This window comes from Pyrgilauda ruficollis, unplaced genomic scaffold (assembly GCF_017590135.1).
Source record: "Pyrgilauda ruficollis isolate IOZ18807 unplaced genomic scaffold, ASM1759013v1 scaffold79, whole genome shotgun sequence".
Lineage (NCBI taxonomy): Eukaryota > Metazoa > Chordata > Aves > Passeriformes > Passeridae > Pyrgilauda > Pyrgilauda ruficollis.
Window position 1 is genome coordinate 1,335,009 of NW_024529821.1, and position 17,754 is coordinate 1,352,762.

At 52.0% G+C, this 17,754-nt stretch overlaps 1 protein-coding gene across 1 annotated transcript in view; it reads right to left on the reverse strand.

Moving 5' to 3' along the window:
• The window catches only part of GPC1 (glypican 1), a 200,785-nt gene that overhangs the window by 4,938 nt on the left and 178,093 nt on the right, over positions 1–17,754 (reverse strand). The window contains exons 4-8 of the mRNA XM_041486923.1: positions 7,877–8,042; positions 5,674–5,804; positions 2,135–2,254; positions 1,565–1,698; positions 250–425 (exon numbers count right to left, since the gene is read on the reverse strand). Coding sequence (XP_041342857.1) covers positions 250–425; positions 1,565–1,698; positions 2,135–2,254; positions 5,674–5,804; positions 7,877–8,042 — 727 coding nt within the window. The remainder of the gene's footprint in view (positions 1–249; positions 426–1,564; positions 1,699–2,134; positions 2,255–5,673; positions 5,805–7,876; positions 8,043–17,754) is intronic.

Here is a 17,754-nt window from a genome sequence, read left to right on the forward strand (position 1 = left end):
AGCCCTGCAGCTTTCAGTAAGGCACTGTGAACAGCACAGCCTCCAGCCACCCCACAAATTGTCTGCACTCAACAGCCCCTCAGCAGCCCCAAGCCAAAAGCCAGGCTGCCACAGCCCCTCCCTGCCCACAGGCCCAGCAGCAGCATCTGCAGGGACACCTGTGCAGGCTGCAGGGACACCTGTGCAGGCTGCAGGACTGCTCAGCCCCCCTCACCCCCCCTTGAAGCTCTCTGGTTCTGCTGCACTCACTCGTGTCCTGGAAATCCACATCGTTGCCGATGTTAGCGTTGCCCAGGCGGTTTGTCATGATCTTGAGCTGCATGATTTGCTGGCGAATGGTCATATCTGGCTTGGTGATGTCCACCTCCACCTCTGGGTTGTTAATCTGGTTAGCCAAGCCATCCCCCATCACTTCGGGCAGGTAACTGGGAAGGAAGGCAGAAGGTTTAGATGTGTCCCCCCAGCTCAGCTCCCCTCCTCCTACAGACACCAGGGATAACCCAGGCTCTGTGAACCCCAGAGAGGCTGCAGTCAGTGCCACTGACTTCTGGAACAGCCTCTGCAGCTGGCGTTTGCTGGGCAGCCCAGCTCTCTGGATGGCTGAGCCATGCTGTCATGGCCAGACCCCAGCAGAAGGGATCTCAGCTTGCAGGAGGTGGCTGGGTGGCCTGGCAGAATCCCTGTCCCAGCATGGGGAGGGATTTCCTGCAGGCTAGTACCATTGGGCCCACAGTGACACTACCCTGTGGAAAATCTCTGTCCATATGGGAGGCTGAGGAGCATTTTAATCCCTGCTTGGTTAAATCCTGTGGAGACTGACACCCTGGGACCACTGAATGGCCCCAGCCTAGTTTGACCAGACAGGCTCCCAGGGAAGCTTAATTAGCTGGGAGCTGTCACCCAGAGCTGCACTGCTGACTTCCACAGTGCCCTGGTCCTCCTGCTCCTGCAGATCTGGGACACTGCTGGCAACAATGTGAAATATGGAAGAACTGAAGGTGTTGACTTCAGGCTGGCAAAGCCAAGCCCAAGAGGACTGCAGAGAGAAGAGGAGAAAGGTGCATGTCCAGCAGCTGCCAATCTCCCCTCAGCCATCCTTTAACCTTGGCTGGCTGTTTCTATATCTGTTTGATGTCACCCAGGTGTCCCCTGTCAGAGGGAGCAGCATTTCAGAGCAGGTATGGATAGAGGGAGTATGCATATGAGTGCATACACACATATGAGTGTATGCAATTCTCTGCAGCAGCTCTGGAGCTTGTGTGGTAAATCCAGCCCTGCTGCCTTCTGAGCACACGTGGAATTGCAGAACTGCTTCCTTGGTAGAAAACTACACAGTTATTTTATGGTGAGTGCATTTCAGTGCTTAACCCTCAACACAGAGCAAAATGACACCAGGCTTGACATTCCCAGGTATGAGCATTTCTGGAAATGCAGCATTTCTATGGACAGGCACAGACTGCTCACTCTGAACAAGTAAGGCTGGCTGTGATGATGTGTAAGTGCCTTTTCAAACCCTTCCTCTCAGCCCAGACTGGTGCTCCTGGCACTGTGACCCACTCCATACCTGCCCTTGGTCATCCCATTCCAACATTTGTCATCTGATGCTGAGCTGGCCATTACTTTTTTGCTGCACAGGCTGCTGGGCAGGGTGATCCAGTATGTCTTGAGAGCTGTCAGATTCCCTTTGGCATCTAAAACCTGTAAGCAAAGGGGATGCTCAAGGTCACAAGAGCTCTGGGGTGCCCCAGGGCGGAGGAAAGTACAAGGATTCTGCATATTTTTTGTTCTACCATCACAAAATTTGTTTTTATGCAAAATAGGATGTATCATCAACCCTCCCCAATCATCAACCCAAGTGCCCAAGACTAAAGATTACATGCCAAGGACTGTTCCAGTACCACATCAGTCTAGGAGCCTCTTCAGGTATGTCTGGCACCAAATCCCTGGGAAACTGGTAATCAGCAAATTGGTTATCTATTGGTTATTAGACTCAACCCTGCAGAGGCAAGAAGATCAGGTCTGCTTGGGTTACAGCAGCACTGATGATCTGATCTTCTCCAGCCGTGCAGCTCCAGCCCCAGAGCAGTGTGAGCTGACCCGCAGGACCCGGGAGCAGCTCCAGACACAAACCCACCAGCATCTCCAGTGCCTGTGCTGAGGATTTGGCTTCCAATGTCACCTTCCCCCGTCTCTTCTTGTCCTCACTACTGGAGCCTCTTGTGCTGATTTTGGGATTTCCACAACCTTGGAATACCTGAAAAACAAACCAAACTCTCTATCCCATGTTTTGATGCTATTCCTTTAATTATTCAACACTCCACAGTTAGGGGGTTTCTTTTATTTTCCTTCTTAAGTATATTTATCTTTCCTATTGCCAAGATTCTCAGAGATTCTGGCTTAGTTTCTAGTGCCAGATGTGTTTTCAGCACATTGTAACTGGCTTTGGTTACTATTATCAAGCAAAATATTCAGCAGTAACACATGTTTTTGGATGAGTCACCAATATTGATACTAAATTATTTATAGCAATTTTATCTGTTCTTATGACTGGAAAATAAAATTCTGGGAAGAAAAAGCTGGGAGTTCTTCACACTCCTTATATCAGTGGTGTGGGCTTCAAGACTACAGAGCATGGGAACTTCCCTGATGGACAGCAGACCGATGTGGGACTATCCCCATGACTCCTGCAATCAACATCCCCACTTGGGAAATCAATGTGCCTCTAACAGGGCACTGCAAGGACAGCAGATGTGCCACAGTCTGTCAGGTTGGACGTTTCAGGGGCAAATGAGGCAGCAGAACTGATTTATCTGTTATCTTCAGGTACCTCCTATCATCTTAACTTCCTGCCCAGGTGGGCTTTGTAGCCAGAGGCAGCTGAAGCACTTGGAAGGTCCAAATCCTCATACCTGGCCTCTAGGGTGAGATGAAGGGTGTCCTGGAAACACCTGCTTCTCCCAGCCTCTGCATCACCAGTCCAGGCAGCAACACCTCTGCTGCAGATCACCAGGGCAGGGCAGCTGAGCCTCACTGGTGGCAGGAGAGCTCAGAGGGCCAGGCTGGACAAAGCATCAGAGGTCAGGAGGCACTTTGCACTGTCACTTTGAGTCAGGATATGCTAGCCTTTACAAAGGAAGCCACCTGATTTGAAAAGAGGGCTCCAAGCTTGTTGTGGCTGCCAGGATGCTGTCCGAAGCTATTGATAAACTTTGCCTGGTGTCCCCTTGAAGCAGAGGAGGCAGAGCCACAGGCAGAGCTCTGCTGACACAGTGCATTCTGACAGCCAAGTGCTAACCTGGCCAAGAGTCCCCTGTCTGTGTCTGAGGGACACTCAGCCTCCAAAGGCCCCTCCTGGGGTGTCTTCTGTCCTCCTGGCCAGATGGAGATCTGATGACTCCAGCAGTTCAGCACCAAGCCAGTTTGTTTGTTCATCAGTCTTGTTAGCTTTGTGCCAAAAACCCACCCTGAAAAGTGCATGTGGAGCATTTTCAACTTGGTTTCACTGCTGTATCTTGTTGGCCTATTGCAGGCCCCTTCCCAGGAGATAAAAGTCTGGGGAGGTGTCCAGGACAGTGGCAGCTCCAGCACAGTGTGGTACCAAGGCAAACCCATTGCTACTCTAAATGCCCAGGTGAGAAAATCAAACTGCTGCTGGAGAAAACACAACTCCAGCAGACTGAGGAGCCAACAGTCTCATGAATAATGAGAGCAAATAGGCATCTGCAGCCTCTGCCAGCTCCTGCTGCCTGAAATCCAAGAGATTCGGGGAGAAAGGGAAGTGTGAGGAAGGAGGGAGAGGGCTCTGTACTGCCCCGAACACAAGGCTTGGTACCACAAGTGCTTCTGTAGAGCTTCACCCAGATCCCAGGACAGCTTGAGACTGAGGGTGCCACTGGGGCCAAGGGCCACTCCTGGCTCCTCTCAAAGAAGGCACTTTGTGGGGAGGAGTGCATTCCGTGCAGGTGGCTCTGGTGCAGCTGCAGGTTCAGCTCTGGTGGCCGAGCCAGAGGCTGTGAACTGCCCACCCCTGGCATAACAAAGGGCACGGGGACCTGTGGCACCAGCCAGGTGAGCAGACACTGAGAGGGCTGGGTGAGACTTCTGCATGCTTGGACTGTGAGAGGATAAAAGCCCAGGGGTTCCTTTGTTGGCCTCAGAGGCACCAGCTCAAGCTTTTTTGTGTTACTGTGCTGTGAATAAATTGCTTCATGGAAGGAGAGGTCTGAGACTGCCCTGGGAAACCTGGGCTGGAACCAGTGAGGACACCTGGTCTGGCTGTGTGAGTGGGTGTGCAGGAGTCAACCCAGGGGCTGTGACCTGCCACTCTCAGGGGCTGCAGTGACAGCCTCTGATGGTGGGAGAGTGGTTGCCAGAGTGCCTCCTGACTGCTCAGACTGGGAGGTTACCTTAACAGCAGTGCCCTTGGCCTGGCTCCTGTCCTTGGCTCTGAGATAGCCAGGACTGGCCTGGGACAGCCCCGAACTCAGCTGACAACAACATCCTTCTGATGGCTCTGCCATGCTCAAAACCAGAGCTCAGAGCTTGGCAGCTCCTGCCCTCTGCTAGCTGTGCCACCAGCAGAGTGCTCCATCCACCTGGTCACCAGGTCATACGGAGCAGATTATCAACCATGTTTGATTGCTCCAATCAAACACCAGTTAGACTGTTTAGCCCGTTTCATTTCACCAGATTTACTGTATTCCCCTTGGAAACACCTTTCTTTGTAGATGATGCTATGTTTTCCCACATCATGGATTTGCTTTTATGTGGAAAGCCTCAGTCTCACCTAACGAGGGAAGAAAGAACCTTGCCTTTCATGTCAGAAAAGAGACCTAACCCAGTACTTGGATGCACTCAGCTGTTAGTGCTTTGATGTGTGCCAGTGAATTCCTGTTTGCCAAGCAACACTTCTGGCCCTTCCCTTATCCAAAACCCAGTTAGGACCTGTCCCACTTCTTTCATCTGCATCTCTGCCCTGACTGTGGGATAGCTGCAGGACCTGGGGAGTGTCTGGGCAAAAGGCAGGAGCCCTGGAGGGCTGCGTTTCTTCCCAAAGCTTCTCTTACCTGCAGCTACAGAGGGGACTGTGGTTAAGTGGGTAAATATACTAAAAATAGAAGACCAACAGAAGAAACTTTCATGATACATACTTCTTGGGAGACAGGTGAGCCTCAGGAGAGCCTGGTTCGTACTCTCCAGATGGACTGCCAGACTGCAGCTCTGTCCCACGGCACAACCTGATAGCCCAGTGTTTCCACTGCAGAAGATCCCCTCGAGGCAGGACAAAGCAGCTGCCTCCTGTCACTGGGGACTGTGCACTTTGTGTAAATGCCTCAGCTCAGCCAAAACATCTAAAACTCTTCAGCACAGAGGGCACTGACTGCAAATGGCACATGCATCCCCCCCATCACTGTGTATGCAGTCCCACCTCCTGTGCCTGTAACCAAAGGAGGCTGGCTGGATGTGGCAGGGAGCAGTATTTGGAAACATCTGCAAAGGTTTTTGCCTGTGTCAGATGAGTGGTAGGAAACCAAGGTAATTTATCACTAAAAGAGTGGGCACTTGCTCTCTTTCACTCTTCCTCTCTCCCAGCTCAGCTGAAGAGTGAGCACAAAAGAGCACCAGGTCCTGGCAGTGATGTGTCCTCAGGCAGGCCCAGGCACATGCTCCTACCTTGCTCGTGATGGAATCTTTGTTCTCCTGCAGGTTAGAGATGGCTTCAGCGATCCTCATGTGGATGGTGCCTATCACAGTGTCCACGTTGTAGGGCCCGTCGATGCGATCGGCCACCCCCATCAGGGAATCTGCAGAGCAAGGCAGGGACAGCTCTCATCATCACTGGGCAAACCAAGGCAAAGACCAGCTCAGGCTGGGTGGGAGAAGCTGCTGGGCCCTTGGCAGGTCTCCTTGTTGGGAGACACCTCTCCATTTTCACCACTGCCCAGATGCACACTTGTTTTCCCTACTTTATGTAGGCAAATCCACTCTCTGTGGCAAAGGAACCTCCTGCAAATGGTAAATACACTTTGGGTAGAGTGTTCACCCAAAGTAACCAGCATTTCCCTGGGTGATACAGAAAGGAAAACCAGAAAACTGGTGCAGAATTATTAAGAAACACACAGCAATACTTGGCCCTCACCCTCCTAACTCAGTGCATGTCTCCAGCAAAGCACTGCAGCCAGGAGAAAGTGGGAGAATTGGGGTCAATAATGTGCCAGAGACAGTGGATGTGGGAAATAGTTTCTGTGGCAGTGAAGGAGGGAGAAAAGCAGTAATTCTTCTCACCTCTGAAAGGACAACAGCCAGGGAGGTATCAGGCTATACAGGTACAGAAGCAGACCAGTATGCCCACAACTAAGCAGTAAATAGGTTACTGGGAGTTACTGCGGGCTGCCTCAGCTCTCAGCTCCTCTTAGAAAGCTCTGATGTCCAAGCACTGATTCCTGGCCTGGAAGTTCCTGCTTGGATGGCTGCTTTGGGACTGTGCTTGGCTTACTGCTGGATTTTGGATGGTCAGATTACTGTATAGAATTTTCTATAAATCCATTTCCCACAGCTTACAAAGAATAACCAATCTCTCCCTACCCCCAGAGATAATTCTCAACACTCCTGTTGGGTGGGTCTGAAGGAAGGACAGCCCATATGCTCTCAATATAAGGGGTAAATTTTGGTAACTTTTTGTATTCTGGTAAATAAAATCTCTGGTAACACTGAAGAGCTTGCAGTTTAATTTTGCTGCCACTCAGGGGTTGTGGTGTCATCTTTGAGACTGTACATTTTAGACAAATAGTGCCTTGCAGAGGCACTGATCTTGAGACACAGACATTTAAATCAAAGGTTGCACCCCTAAATAGTGATAAATTATATTTGAACCACTTACTATAAAAATCTCCCTTAAATTGACCTGCTTTAATTTATAAAACTGAAAGAGTAACTCTGTGTTTAGTGTAACAAAATCGTCTCTGGCTACGCAGAAGGGCCTGGAGAAGGGTGAAGGAAGGACACCAGAGTGAACTGCTGCCTTTGACTCCACGATTTGCTCCCGTCCTTGATCAGTTTGTGGCCTCTGACACTGAAATGTAAAACTGCAATTTGAAAGAAGCTCCAATTTCCTCCTAGCCGTCACCCCTTGACAGTGTCTCTTGGGAAGAGGAAGCCAGAATAAATGCAAAATGCACATGGAACTGCTTCCCTGTCAATCAAGGAAAGCTGTACAGTGGTGTTTCAGGAGAGAGGCTGTCATCCTGCCAGGGGAGAGTGACAGGAACAGTTGGCTGGCTCTGGTCAGAAAGGCCAAAGGGCCACCAAACCCCTGGGGAAGGGACAATTCCTGCCCTCCTCTGCAGCAGGCTCCCAGTTACTCCCAGGGAGCATTTCCAGTTAGCTGTGGCACAGCTGGCCTGGGCACCTCTCCAGGCAGTGCCTGCTCTGCTTCCCCATCCGTACTGCAGTGTCCCTCGAGAGGCAGGTGACACTCCTTGACTTTGCTGGGGTTTTTGTCCTTAATGCCAACCCTGAGCCAGCCTGGGGGCTGCGGCTGGGGCTGAGCTGGCAGCTTTGCTGGCCAGCCAGCAGCTGCCAAGGCAAGGGAAAACAAGGCCAAGGCCAAGGCCATCCCCTCTGGTGCTGCCCTCTGTGAGCCCAGACAAACACCAAGGCTCCCTGAGGTCTCAGATCACTCCAGCTGTGCAGGTACAGTGTGAGAAAGAGACAGGAGCTTGTTGGGTGATGCTGTGTGGGCACAAGGAGGCCTGAGAGCTTCACCACTGCAAACAACCTCCCTGAGCCTCCCACCGTCCTCTTTGCTCGCCACACACAGCCTCAGGGAGCTCAGGGCTGAGAGGAGCTGTGCTGCAGCAGGGAAAGGCCATCTCACCCATCAGGTACTTCCACTCGGTGCTGAGGTCGGCCTGGTTGGCCAGGCAGCCCTTGATGACGTTCAGGCAGTAGTTGTTGCACGGCTTCACGCTGGCCATGCCCCGGCAGTGCGGGCAGTACATCAGCTTCATGATGGCACGCGTGCACTCGTGGCTGAGGGACACCTGGGGGGACAGGAGAGAGTCAGGAACAGAGTGTTCAGGGGGATGGGGGTGAGCTCCCCCCTTCCCTGGGCTGAAGGAGATTGCTGTGATCTGAGAGGCAGCACAGCTCCCTGGGGACATGGACCAGGAAAAGCCATTTCCCCTCTCACTGCCCCTCCTTCCCCTGCTCTTCCTCCCTGCTGGAGGGACAGGAGCTCTGGGGCAGCTGCCAGTTCCTCAGGCTGTGTTTGAGCTCAAGCTTCTGGAAAAAACCTGTGAGCACCATCCCCCTTCCAGCCAGGCCTGGTGGCCACAAGGACATCTCAGGCTGTCCACCAGCTGTGACCTGGACCCCGGCATGGAGCATGTGTGCCATCAGTGCCACCACCTTCTGCAAGGGCCTGCTGCCACTGTCCTGCAGACACAGGTGTCCCACACACACTGCACCTCCAGCTTCCTGGGGGGATGCTGCACACTGGGGCCCTGGACACAGAACCCTCCCAGCTGGCATCTTTGGAAAGCAGAATAGTCTTGGGGGAAGACTTGCACATTTCCAAAATGATGGGCAATTGAGAGCGAGCACTTCACACTGGGAAGTGATTGCTGTCTGTGAGCACTTCAGGAGCTGCAGGCAGACCTGGGCCAAGCCACGCTGTGCCAGCAGCTCACAGGCCCTGCACGTGCAGCTGGCTCTTTGCAGGACTCTGGAGGTGGCCTTGCCACCTTTAATGAAACCACTCTGGTCCTGCAAGCGCAGAGCCAGCGCAGGTGCAGAGCCCAGAGAGCAGGGCCACAGCCTCGGCAGCACAGCAGTGTCCCCCCAGCCCATGAGCCACGGGCCGGTGTCCCCCAGCTGCCGTGGGCAAGGGCTGGCAGTCACTGAGGGGTGAATAACAGCCTGGCAGGCCTGCAGGGATGCTGGCACAGCTCCACGTTCCCCTGTCTTGTTCTTTACTCTTTTGTGGCAATTTTCTGTCTTTGCTCAGATCCATTTGCAATTCCCTTGTAAATCTTCTAAAGTAATTTACAAAAGAGAAACTGAATGTCTGTATGAAATCTCCCCTGACACTCACAAGGAGCCCAGAGGGGAGAAAAGTGACAGAAGAGGCAAATCTGGAAAGGAAAAATCCCTGGGTCTCCAGCTGCAGCTGCAATGCTGAGAACTCTCTTTACTACTTGTGAAAAATGCTTTGAATGTGGCCTTCTGGGGGACTCCAGAAGGATTCAGTTCTGAAGTACCCTTGGGAGAAGGTGAACGTGCTGAGCCCAGTCCCAGAGGTTGTATCAGAGAAAATCCCTAAGCTACCCCCTCCTGAAACTGGCTGTGCGGTAGCTCCTCACTTCCAGTAAACCTTGGAAAACAGATGCTGGATGGTGCTGAGGCTTCATTGGGCAGGAATGAACTAAAATAATCTTATGAGAACCTTCTTCGGGATGAGGACAAAAATTTCTAAGTTTCGGACAGAGAACCCAACCAGAGCCTGCTTCCCTGGCCTGGCAGCCCGAAGGGGACTGAGGATAAGCCCGTGGCTATAGGGGCTGAGCCTGGCAGGAACCCCTCACACCCCAAAACCTCCCTCAGCTTCCTGGGCCAGCTCTGGGTGCCTGTCCTGGACAGCTCCTGCAGGCAGAGCCGGCTGCCATGTGGCTGTGCCGCCAGGAGATGGAGGCTCTGTCCTGCTGCATCACACACACAGCAAATCAGCACAGGAGGAACAGTGCAACCACCACTGCCTCAGCAGTGCAACAAAGCACAGGGACAGGCAAACAAAGCACAGGGACAGGCAAACAAAAAGGAGTAGCTTATTTTTCACCTCAGGGTTTCAATAACCATGGCTGAAAAGACACCAGGTAAGAGCACGGTGCATGCTAGCACAGGCTGTAGCTCCAGACCTTCTGAAACAAAAGCACTCACACAAAAAGCAGGGATGCAGATGGGAAGGGAGCTGTGACCTCCCCTTCCCCAGGCAGAGCAATCACCACTGTGACACAGTGACACTCACAACCCAGTCTTGCAGCCTGCCCAGGCCATCAGCTCCTGAACACAACGTGGCCCCTGTGCTGTCCTGGCACAGCCCATGGCATCATCTCACTCATCCAGCTGTGACCATGGGGCACTGTCACCTCCCACTGCACAAACTGGGACCCGGGGCACAGCTAAGTCCTGAAATGTGGGGCTTCCCACAGCACTGAGGGCAACCAGAGCATCATGTGCCTTTCCCACACACATCCCTGGTTCACTGCACAGACTTTTGGAGTGGAGGAAGCTGAAATGCTCTGGAAAACAGGAACACAGCTTTGCCTGCAGGAAGCACCCCTGAGGTGGTGTGGGCCAGCCCCCCCAGGCAGAGAGGACAGCCACCAGCAAGGACACAAAGCTACTGATACCCTCCCAGAGCCCATGGGAGGCACTGACAGAGGCAAGAGACAGATTTTGGATTAGAAATGTATCTCCAAGGCCCTGTGCTGCAGAAAGCTGCCTTCTGTCCTCCTCCCCATGCCGCTGTCACCAGCCACACTGTCACTAGCCACACTGCCCACCACCAGCCACACTGCCACCAGCCACACCCCCATGTCCATGCCCCTGCAGCTCCTCTGGGATGCTGCCTCCTGCCTTGGGGCAGTGGGTGCAGCCAACAACGGTGCCTGAGCTCAGTTTCAACTCCTGAGAGCATGGTGGGGGGGAAAAAAAAAGTACTTGTGCACCTCAGTTTCTGGATGCCAGAGGGTGCACTGGCAGTCTGTCACTCTCACAAGGTGGCTTTGTCTCCTGGAGGTCAGCGCAGTGTCCCACTGCCCCAGGAGTGGGAGCCTGGCCCCTGCTCCCTGCCCCACAGCCTCTCTCTGAAGACGAGCAGGTGACCATCCATCACCAGCCATTGCTCTGTTGAATCTGGCAGGTGTCAAGTGTTCAGCCTGTTCTCTTGCCAGAAAGGATAAATATTAATTTTTGCAGGTGCAAGCCACCAGGCTCCACTCCCTTTCCCCAGAGAACAACTCCAGCCTGTCCTGTTGGCAGCAGCAGTCCTTTGGCACAGGCTGCAGAGGTGAACTGAGAAAAAGAAGGATAAGGGAGCAGGAAGAGGAACCACACCGAATATTTTCTCTGTGTTTTGCTTGGCCAGAGCTCAGTTTCTCACTGTTCCACCCAGCCCATGGACTACTGCTCCACACAGGGCAGAGGACAGTGAGGGCTTGGGGCTACCAGAACCCCTCCCAGCCCTGATCCTGCACCATCTCTTTGGGGCACTTGCAGCATATTAAGGAACAGAGTCCTTCAAACATCTTGGGGTGCTCATGGATTAGTTTGCTGATGTTAGCTTCCAGGTTTTTTTCATCAATGCTGGATCCATACAGGGGAATCCCAGCCCCAGTTCGGAGGGGCTGAGCTTCCCTCCCAGGATATGGATCCAACAACACAAGCAGGGGAGCTGTCCTGCCTCCCTTGGGCACAGCCAGCTCCAGCAGTGCAGTGGGGAGAGGAGCTCCTTGGGCTGGAGCTGTGGGGACACACAGCCCCTCTCTCCCTGGCAGCTCCTTCCAGATGAGCTCCCTCAGGGGCAGTGAAGCAGTTTCTCCAGGCTGGCAAAGGCAAGACCGACCTCCACCTGCACACTGAGACATCTTCACCTCCCAGTGCTCCTGCTCTCACCCCTCAGCCTTCACAGGAACCTGAAGCACTGAGTTACCCCCTGCCCAAGTGGGTGCCAGCTAAGACCTGCAGGGAGTCCTTCCAGATTCCCAGCACAGACCTGCAATCTGTGGTGGATCCATGAGCAACATCCATGCACCACAGTTGGCCCGAGGGCAGGAGCATGAAAAGTCCTGCAGATGGAGTGAAACCTGAGCAAACTGCTCCAGCTTTAACTGACCTGGCACAGCGTGAAGGAGTACATGACAGTAATTGATTTCTCTAAGTGCCATCAAGCTGCCCCAGCCTGTGGCTGGTTCTCCTTTAAGGAGGCTTTAGTGGCACCTATAGTCTTTTCTTAGCTCAGTGACCTAGAAACTGCATTAAGATGTCAAGAGAACATGCACAATACAGTGGAGAAGCCATTTCCCAAGAATCTGAAGAAAAGATCATTATTATTGAGAGATATGGCTTGGAGCCAGGGCACTCATTCAGTTGTCAGAGGTATAAATAAAAATGCAAAATAAAGCTAAGCTCAGCTTAAAAATACATTGATTGTACGTCACTGCTCAGCTAAAATCCACATACTCTATTCTGATCACAGTGACATTCACAGATACAGTCCTTTGAAGTGTAAGCCCAGTGATGAAGTGATAAGGAAAAAATGTTATCTTTTAAGATACACCCAAAATAGAGGACAAATCTTACTGAGCAATAAATAATTTTAATTAAAACTACTTTACAGCTGGGGATCCAGTAGTAGCAATGAGGTAATGCAAGGGGAACAGGTGGCTGCTTCATAAAAAGCCCAGTTCCACCACAAGCACTGCCATTTCAAGGGGGCTGTCAGCAGGTCCAGCTCTCTGCTTTTCCATGGCCACTTCCCAAAGCCTCACATGCCCATGTTTTGTTGGTGGAGCCACCCAACCAGATGTGAATGGCTGGAGGCAAACACCTTTGCAGGCTCTCCTGCCTCCTGCCCTGGTGCTGGAGCTCATTACAGGTTCTGTGAGCTGGGATTTGCTGGGTGACTCCCTGGCACAGTGTTTGCTCAGCAACCAGCACAGAACAGGCACGTGGGGAGATAATTTGACAGAAAATTGAGAACACATAATTCTCTATTCAGAGTGGCATTGGTTTCCTTAATTTTTCCTCCTCCTGAGCAACGTTTAAATCAATTACAATGAAATTAATGACTTTCACAAGCCATTTGCTGAGAGGATGGGCTGGGGGATTAGGCACTAACTGGGTTCTTTGCCACCCCCCAGCCAATTTAGAAAACATTCAGTGTGAAAGGCTTTTAACAAAAAAAAAAAAAAAAAGGCTCCTGCCATGTAGTTTATTAATGTGCTTTCCAAGCAGAGAATCACAGAAACACAGGAGGCTTGAGGATTACAAGAACTCACCAACTCTCTCCCTCTGCACTTCAGGAGAGCAAAATTACCCTTCACAGCACCGAAACACAGCTTTAGAACAATTGTAAACGTTCTGAAGTGCACAGGGAGGACAAAGTACTTGTCCCTTGTACACTGGAGCTGAGTGCTTGTCGGGCAAGCACTCAGCTCCAATGCATGAGACACCCCTGCACAGGCACCTGAGGGTCCAGAGACACCTGAGTGCTGCCAGCTTTGGGCATGGCCTTTAGCCAAAATGGGCTACAATTCTCCAGAACAGAGGAAAAAACCTTCCCATCCTTCCTCTGTGCCTATGAAGAACAAATCAAACTTTGCATGACTTGCATGTTCAGCCCAAGTTACCCATGTTTGCACACCTGCAGATGCTCAGAGGTAACGAGAGCATGACTTCTAGAACCATGGAACACTTCTCCCTCAGCCCCACCATGGTCTGCTGTGAAACTCCCACCCAGGTTATGTGCTGATTTTCCAAACAACACCCACTGACCTGCAGAGCTCTTTTTACAGTGTAAGCTTTGGTGCAAAAGAGGAGTGCAATTCCTCCTGACCCCAGACCTTGCTCAGCCTGCAACACTGGGAGGGATTTTACTCTTCTGAACTGGCACCTTGTTTGAGAGGTCTCACAGAAGAACACAGGGGCAAAGAGGAGAGGCATTTTCTGTCATTACCCTAATGCCTAGTGCTTAAAAAATATCCAAAGCCTCCAAAAATACCTTGAGCTGTATCAGGGCATGAAAGGACTGTGGAAGTGATGATCTAACTCGCACACAGCTAAAAGCTGTTACACCCTCCTCACCCCAAAAATAATTTCTTTATACAAGTCAATTCTTTCCTGAAAAGGTGTGTGAAGGACCAAAGTGTGGGATGCAGAGAGGAAGGCCTCAGGGAACTGCAGCTGAAGAGATATTAGTGCTGGGACCAGCTCTGTCACATCCTGCAGTAACAGGGTCAAGCAATGATCCTTCCTTCCCATCCCAGCTTCCTGAGAGTTGGAGAAAAGTGGAGCTTTAGAAGGCCAGAGGTATCTGGAAAGTCTTTCCACCAGTAGCAGCACCAGGCTCCAGCTAGAGCAGCACAGAGTGTTTGGGCTCTGCTCCCAGGCACAGAGCCTGGCTTCCAGGCATGGGACTGATCCCAGGGCCAGTGGCAGGGCTCCTCTGTGCCCAGCAGGAGATGACCAGCTCCTCTGGCACCCAGAGCCTGCAGCCACGCTGCAGATGCTGCTTTTGAAGTACTGGCTTCAAACAAAGGAAAGAAAAGGAAAAAAAAAAAGAAGAAAAGAATTATCCGACCTCAAATCCTTTCTCCTTTTGAAGCCTGGCTTAAAAGCAAATGAGAACCTGCAGCCTAGTTGCAATGTGACTGGACTCCTCGGCCTTCAGGGGCCTTTAAGTACATCTGAAAGGCATTTAACACCAATAAAATAAGTTGAGCTCTTGCTGGTATTTTTTCTACCCCCCTTCTCCCCTTGCACGTTCCCCCCAGGCTGCTGTGAGCCATCTGTGCCTTCCTTCCCAGGGGAAGCAGGGTTAGGTAGAGTGAAGAGATTTGGGGATGGAGAGCCAGGCCAGCCTGGGTGAAAACTCCAGGCTGCTGGAAGTGTTGTCACACCCCCCAGATTGTCAGAGGGACAAGGGCAGGGCAGCTGATGGAGGGACGAGGCTGAGCTGGTCCTTAACACTGCTGGTGGGAGTGATGTTCTCTGGGCTCTAGTCCCTCTAAAAATCTTGCCCAAGGCAGTGTGAGGGTGGCCTGCAGGGAGCTCTCTGTGCTGTGGTGTTGGTGTTTCCCACACTGACCATGTCCTTGCCCTGTGTTTGCTCTCCCATTCCCTTCCTGGCTCTCATCTCTGAGGTGCAGTGCAGACCCAAGGTGGGCACTGGGACTCGAGGTTTTGCTTTGGTGTGGGGTTGGTTGGGGTGAAACAAAACAGCTCCAGATGTGCCAGATATGTGTCAAAATGTGCCTGCACTGACTCTCAAGTCTATTTTCTCAGGCAGAAGCCCTTTGCTATCTGAAAGGGCATTCTAACCTCCAGAAGAACCAGTTAAACCCAGTGACATCAGGCAATTTGGGCTTCCAAAGCAAGGGATGTCCTGGAGCCAGCAGGCAGGTCTCAGAGGCAGGCACGGGTGCTGGGCAGCTGGAGGCAGGAGCACCTAGAGCTGGAGACCTCCCCAGGGCTAGAGCTGAAGCAGCCACATGGGCTGAGCCATTCCTGGCACCCTCACTCACGGGAATTGTAAAGGCAGGAGAGGGAAGTTCTGCGAGCTGTGAAAAAAGCTTTCTGTGGCAGTGTCTAAGGGAAAGCAGGTCAGCTCTTCAAGCCACAGATCAGGCTGTGTGTGCTGGGAAATGCAGGCAGGTATTCAAAGCCACTCCAATTACCCCAAATCCCTTGGCTGGAATCCTACAGTTGGGATAAAGTTGTCAGTGTGAAGAACAGCAGCTACAAAAACAGGTCAAGCAGAGGAGCTAATCCTGCTGGGCCAGCAGTGAGGAGTGCTCCTGAGCTTCCTGTGGGATGCCCAGCAGCCCAGGAAGGGGCTCAGAAAGCCAGCTTTGCTCTCTTTTAGAACAAACCAGCACTCAGAGGAGAAGTTAGTGTTTCACAGGGGAGCTGGCCAGCTCTGTGATCAGAGCAGTGTGCAATGTGGCCATTTCACATTGGGAAACATTTCACTTTTACAATCTCCTCACGGAGGGACCCTCAAATATTATGACCAAAACCCCAAAGGGCTGTGATGTTCTTTGCACCTCCACGTGTGCACTGGAAGTCTGCTCCATTCACTGGGCAGTCAGTGCCCAGTTTCTCTGGTGACAGGAGTGGGAGCTGCAGGTGTGCCCAGCCCTTGGCTGCTGTGGGGAGCACACCCTGCTCCCTCCACCACATGGTCAGCAGCTGCCTTGTGCACGTTTATGCCAGCCCTGATGTAATTAGCACCTTGACGGGTGTTAAATGAACCAAGCTTTCCCATTTTTCAGAGTGAAACTCTAAAAGAAACAGCTGCAGGGCTGACAGAAATATGATTCTTCCGAAGTCTAATGAATTGTATAATCACTTCAGTCATTATTTTGCATCTTCCTTCCATAAATGCACAGCCACGAGTCCTTGGAGCACAGAGAGGTTTAAGCCTCACCAAACCCATCATTCAAGATCCATCAAGTTCCCAAACCTGTCAGGGATGAGGGGCAAGCAGGGCACAGGCACAGTGTGCTGGGGGTGGCTGTGCTGGGGTCTGGTGGCACAGGGAGGACACAGAAAATGGCAGCACAGTTCAGAGCCCCTCCTGCTGTCACCCTTCTGTGTTCAGCGCTCACTGCAGGAGGGACGTGGAGGATGGAGGCTGATGCCAAATCCGTGCCCTTCATGCTCCAGCACACCAGAGCTGCTGTTGGGCCTGAGGCCAGACAGACTGCCTGGGTCCAGCCCTGCCAGCCCAGCAGCCAAATGGCCATTCTGCAGACTCAGGGAAAAAAAAAAAAATATGAAGGCTGGGGCAATCGAGGCAAACTGGGCCAGCAAAACAGGGAAGAGCATTGTTCCCATCTCCCTCCAGGCAGTGGTGAGGGCACCTGGAGAGGGCAGTGACAATGGCTCCAGAGGCAGCACCCACAGCTAATTGGGAGGATCTATGTCTTTAGATTCCTGTCTAGTACCTAAGTGCCTTCACATATTAAAATGAGAGAGATTCACGTAGACAGAATGACTGCTGTCATGTCCTCTCCCTCCAGAGGAAAATACTGCAAGCCAACACCTGCCTGTTCCACGCACTCCCTGCTCTGTTCATTTAACACAGGTATTTCCAGCTGGTACAATTTTCAATCCTTTGAAAACTAGATTCAATTGACTTTTAACCACCAGGTAAATATGGGAGACATATATCTACTTTCCTGCATTATTTCTATTTTATTCAGAACACCTATGGGTTTTTATCCCTGAAGGGTTGTGATTGAAACATAATAAGGGATAGAAATACTGAAAAGTAATACGTGAAATACATAAGGATGTATTCGAGACTGCATGCTTCTCATCCAGCTTGATTTGAATCTATCCAAACAAATTCCAATGTTATTACAAAATTCCCTCCCCAGCTTTCCACGCAGCAGTGCTGGAAAGGAGCAGTGCTGTGTGTGGGGCTGCTGTACCAAGGTGTTTAAAGCAAGAAGGCAGCTGGTGGCAGGGTGATGATCCAGGGAGCACAGCCAGCTCAGGGAAAGGGATATTAAGCTCCTGGGTTTGCAGGGGGAATGAGGCTGACTGGAACTTAGATCTAAAATGGTTTCAGCCATGCAATCTCACACTGCCAGGGACAGTTGACTGGGCAAGAAAACGTGAGGCACTTCAGCAGAGGGGACCATTCCCTTTGGAAGAAGGGCAGGTCCCAGCACCCTTCAAGGTCACTCAGTTGTGAGCAGGGCTGGGCAGCTGTACCAGAGTCTACAAGGGCAAGAGCTGCTGCAGGACCAGCCCCTGAAGGTCAAGAGCTTATTTCAGCCTGGAACCTCAGATGGTTCACAGGAAGGGGTGTCTGCAGCACTGCAGGTTCCCACCCTGGGCCTGCAGCCGTCCTTGCCCTCCTCCTGAGCACAGCCAGTCCTGCAAAGGTTCCCTGGGGCTTTTTGCACCCTGTGAATTGCTGCTGAGTCTGCAGCACCACAGATCTCCAGCACGGGCACTGACCAG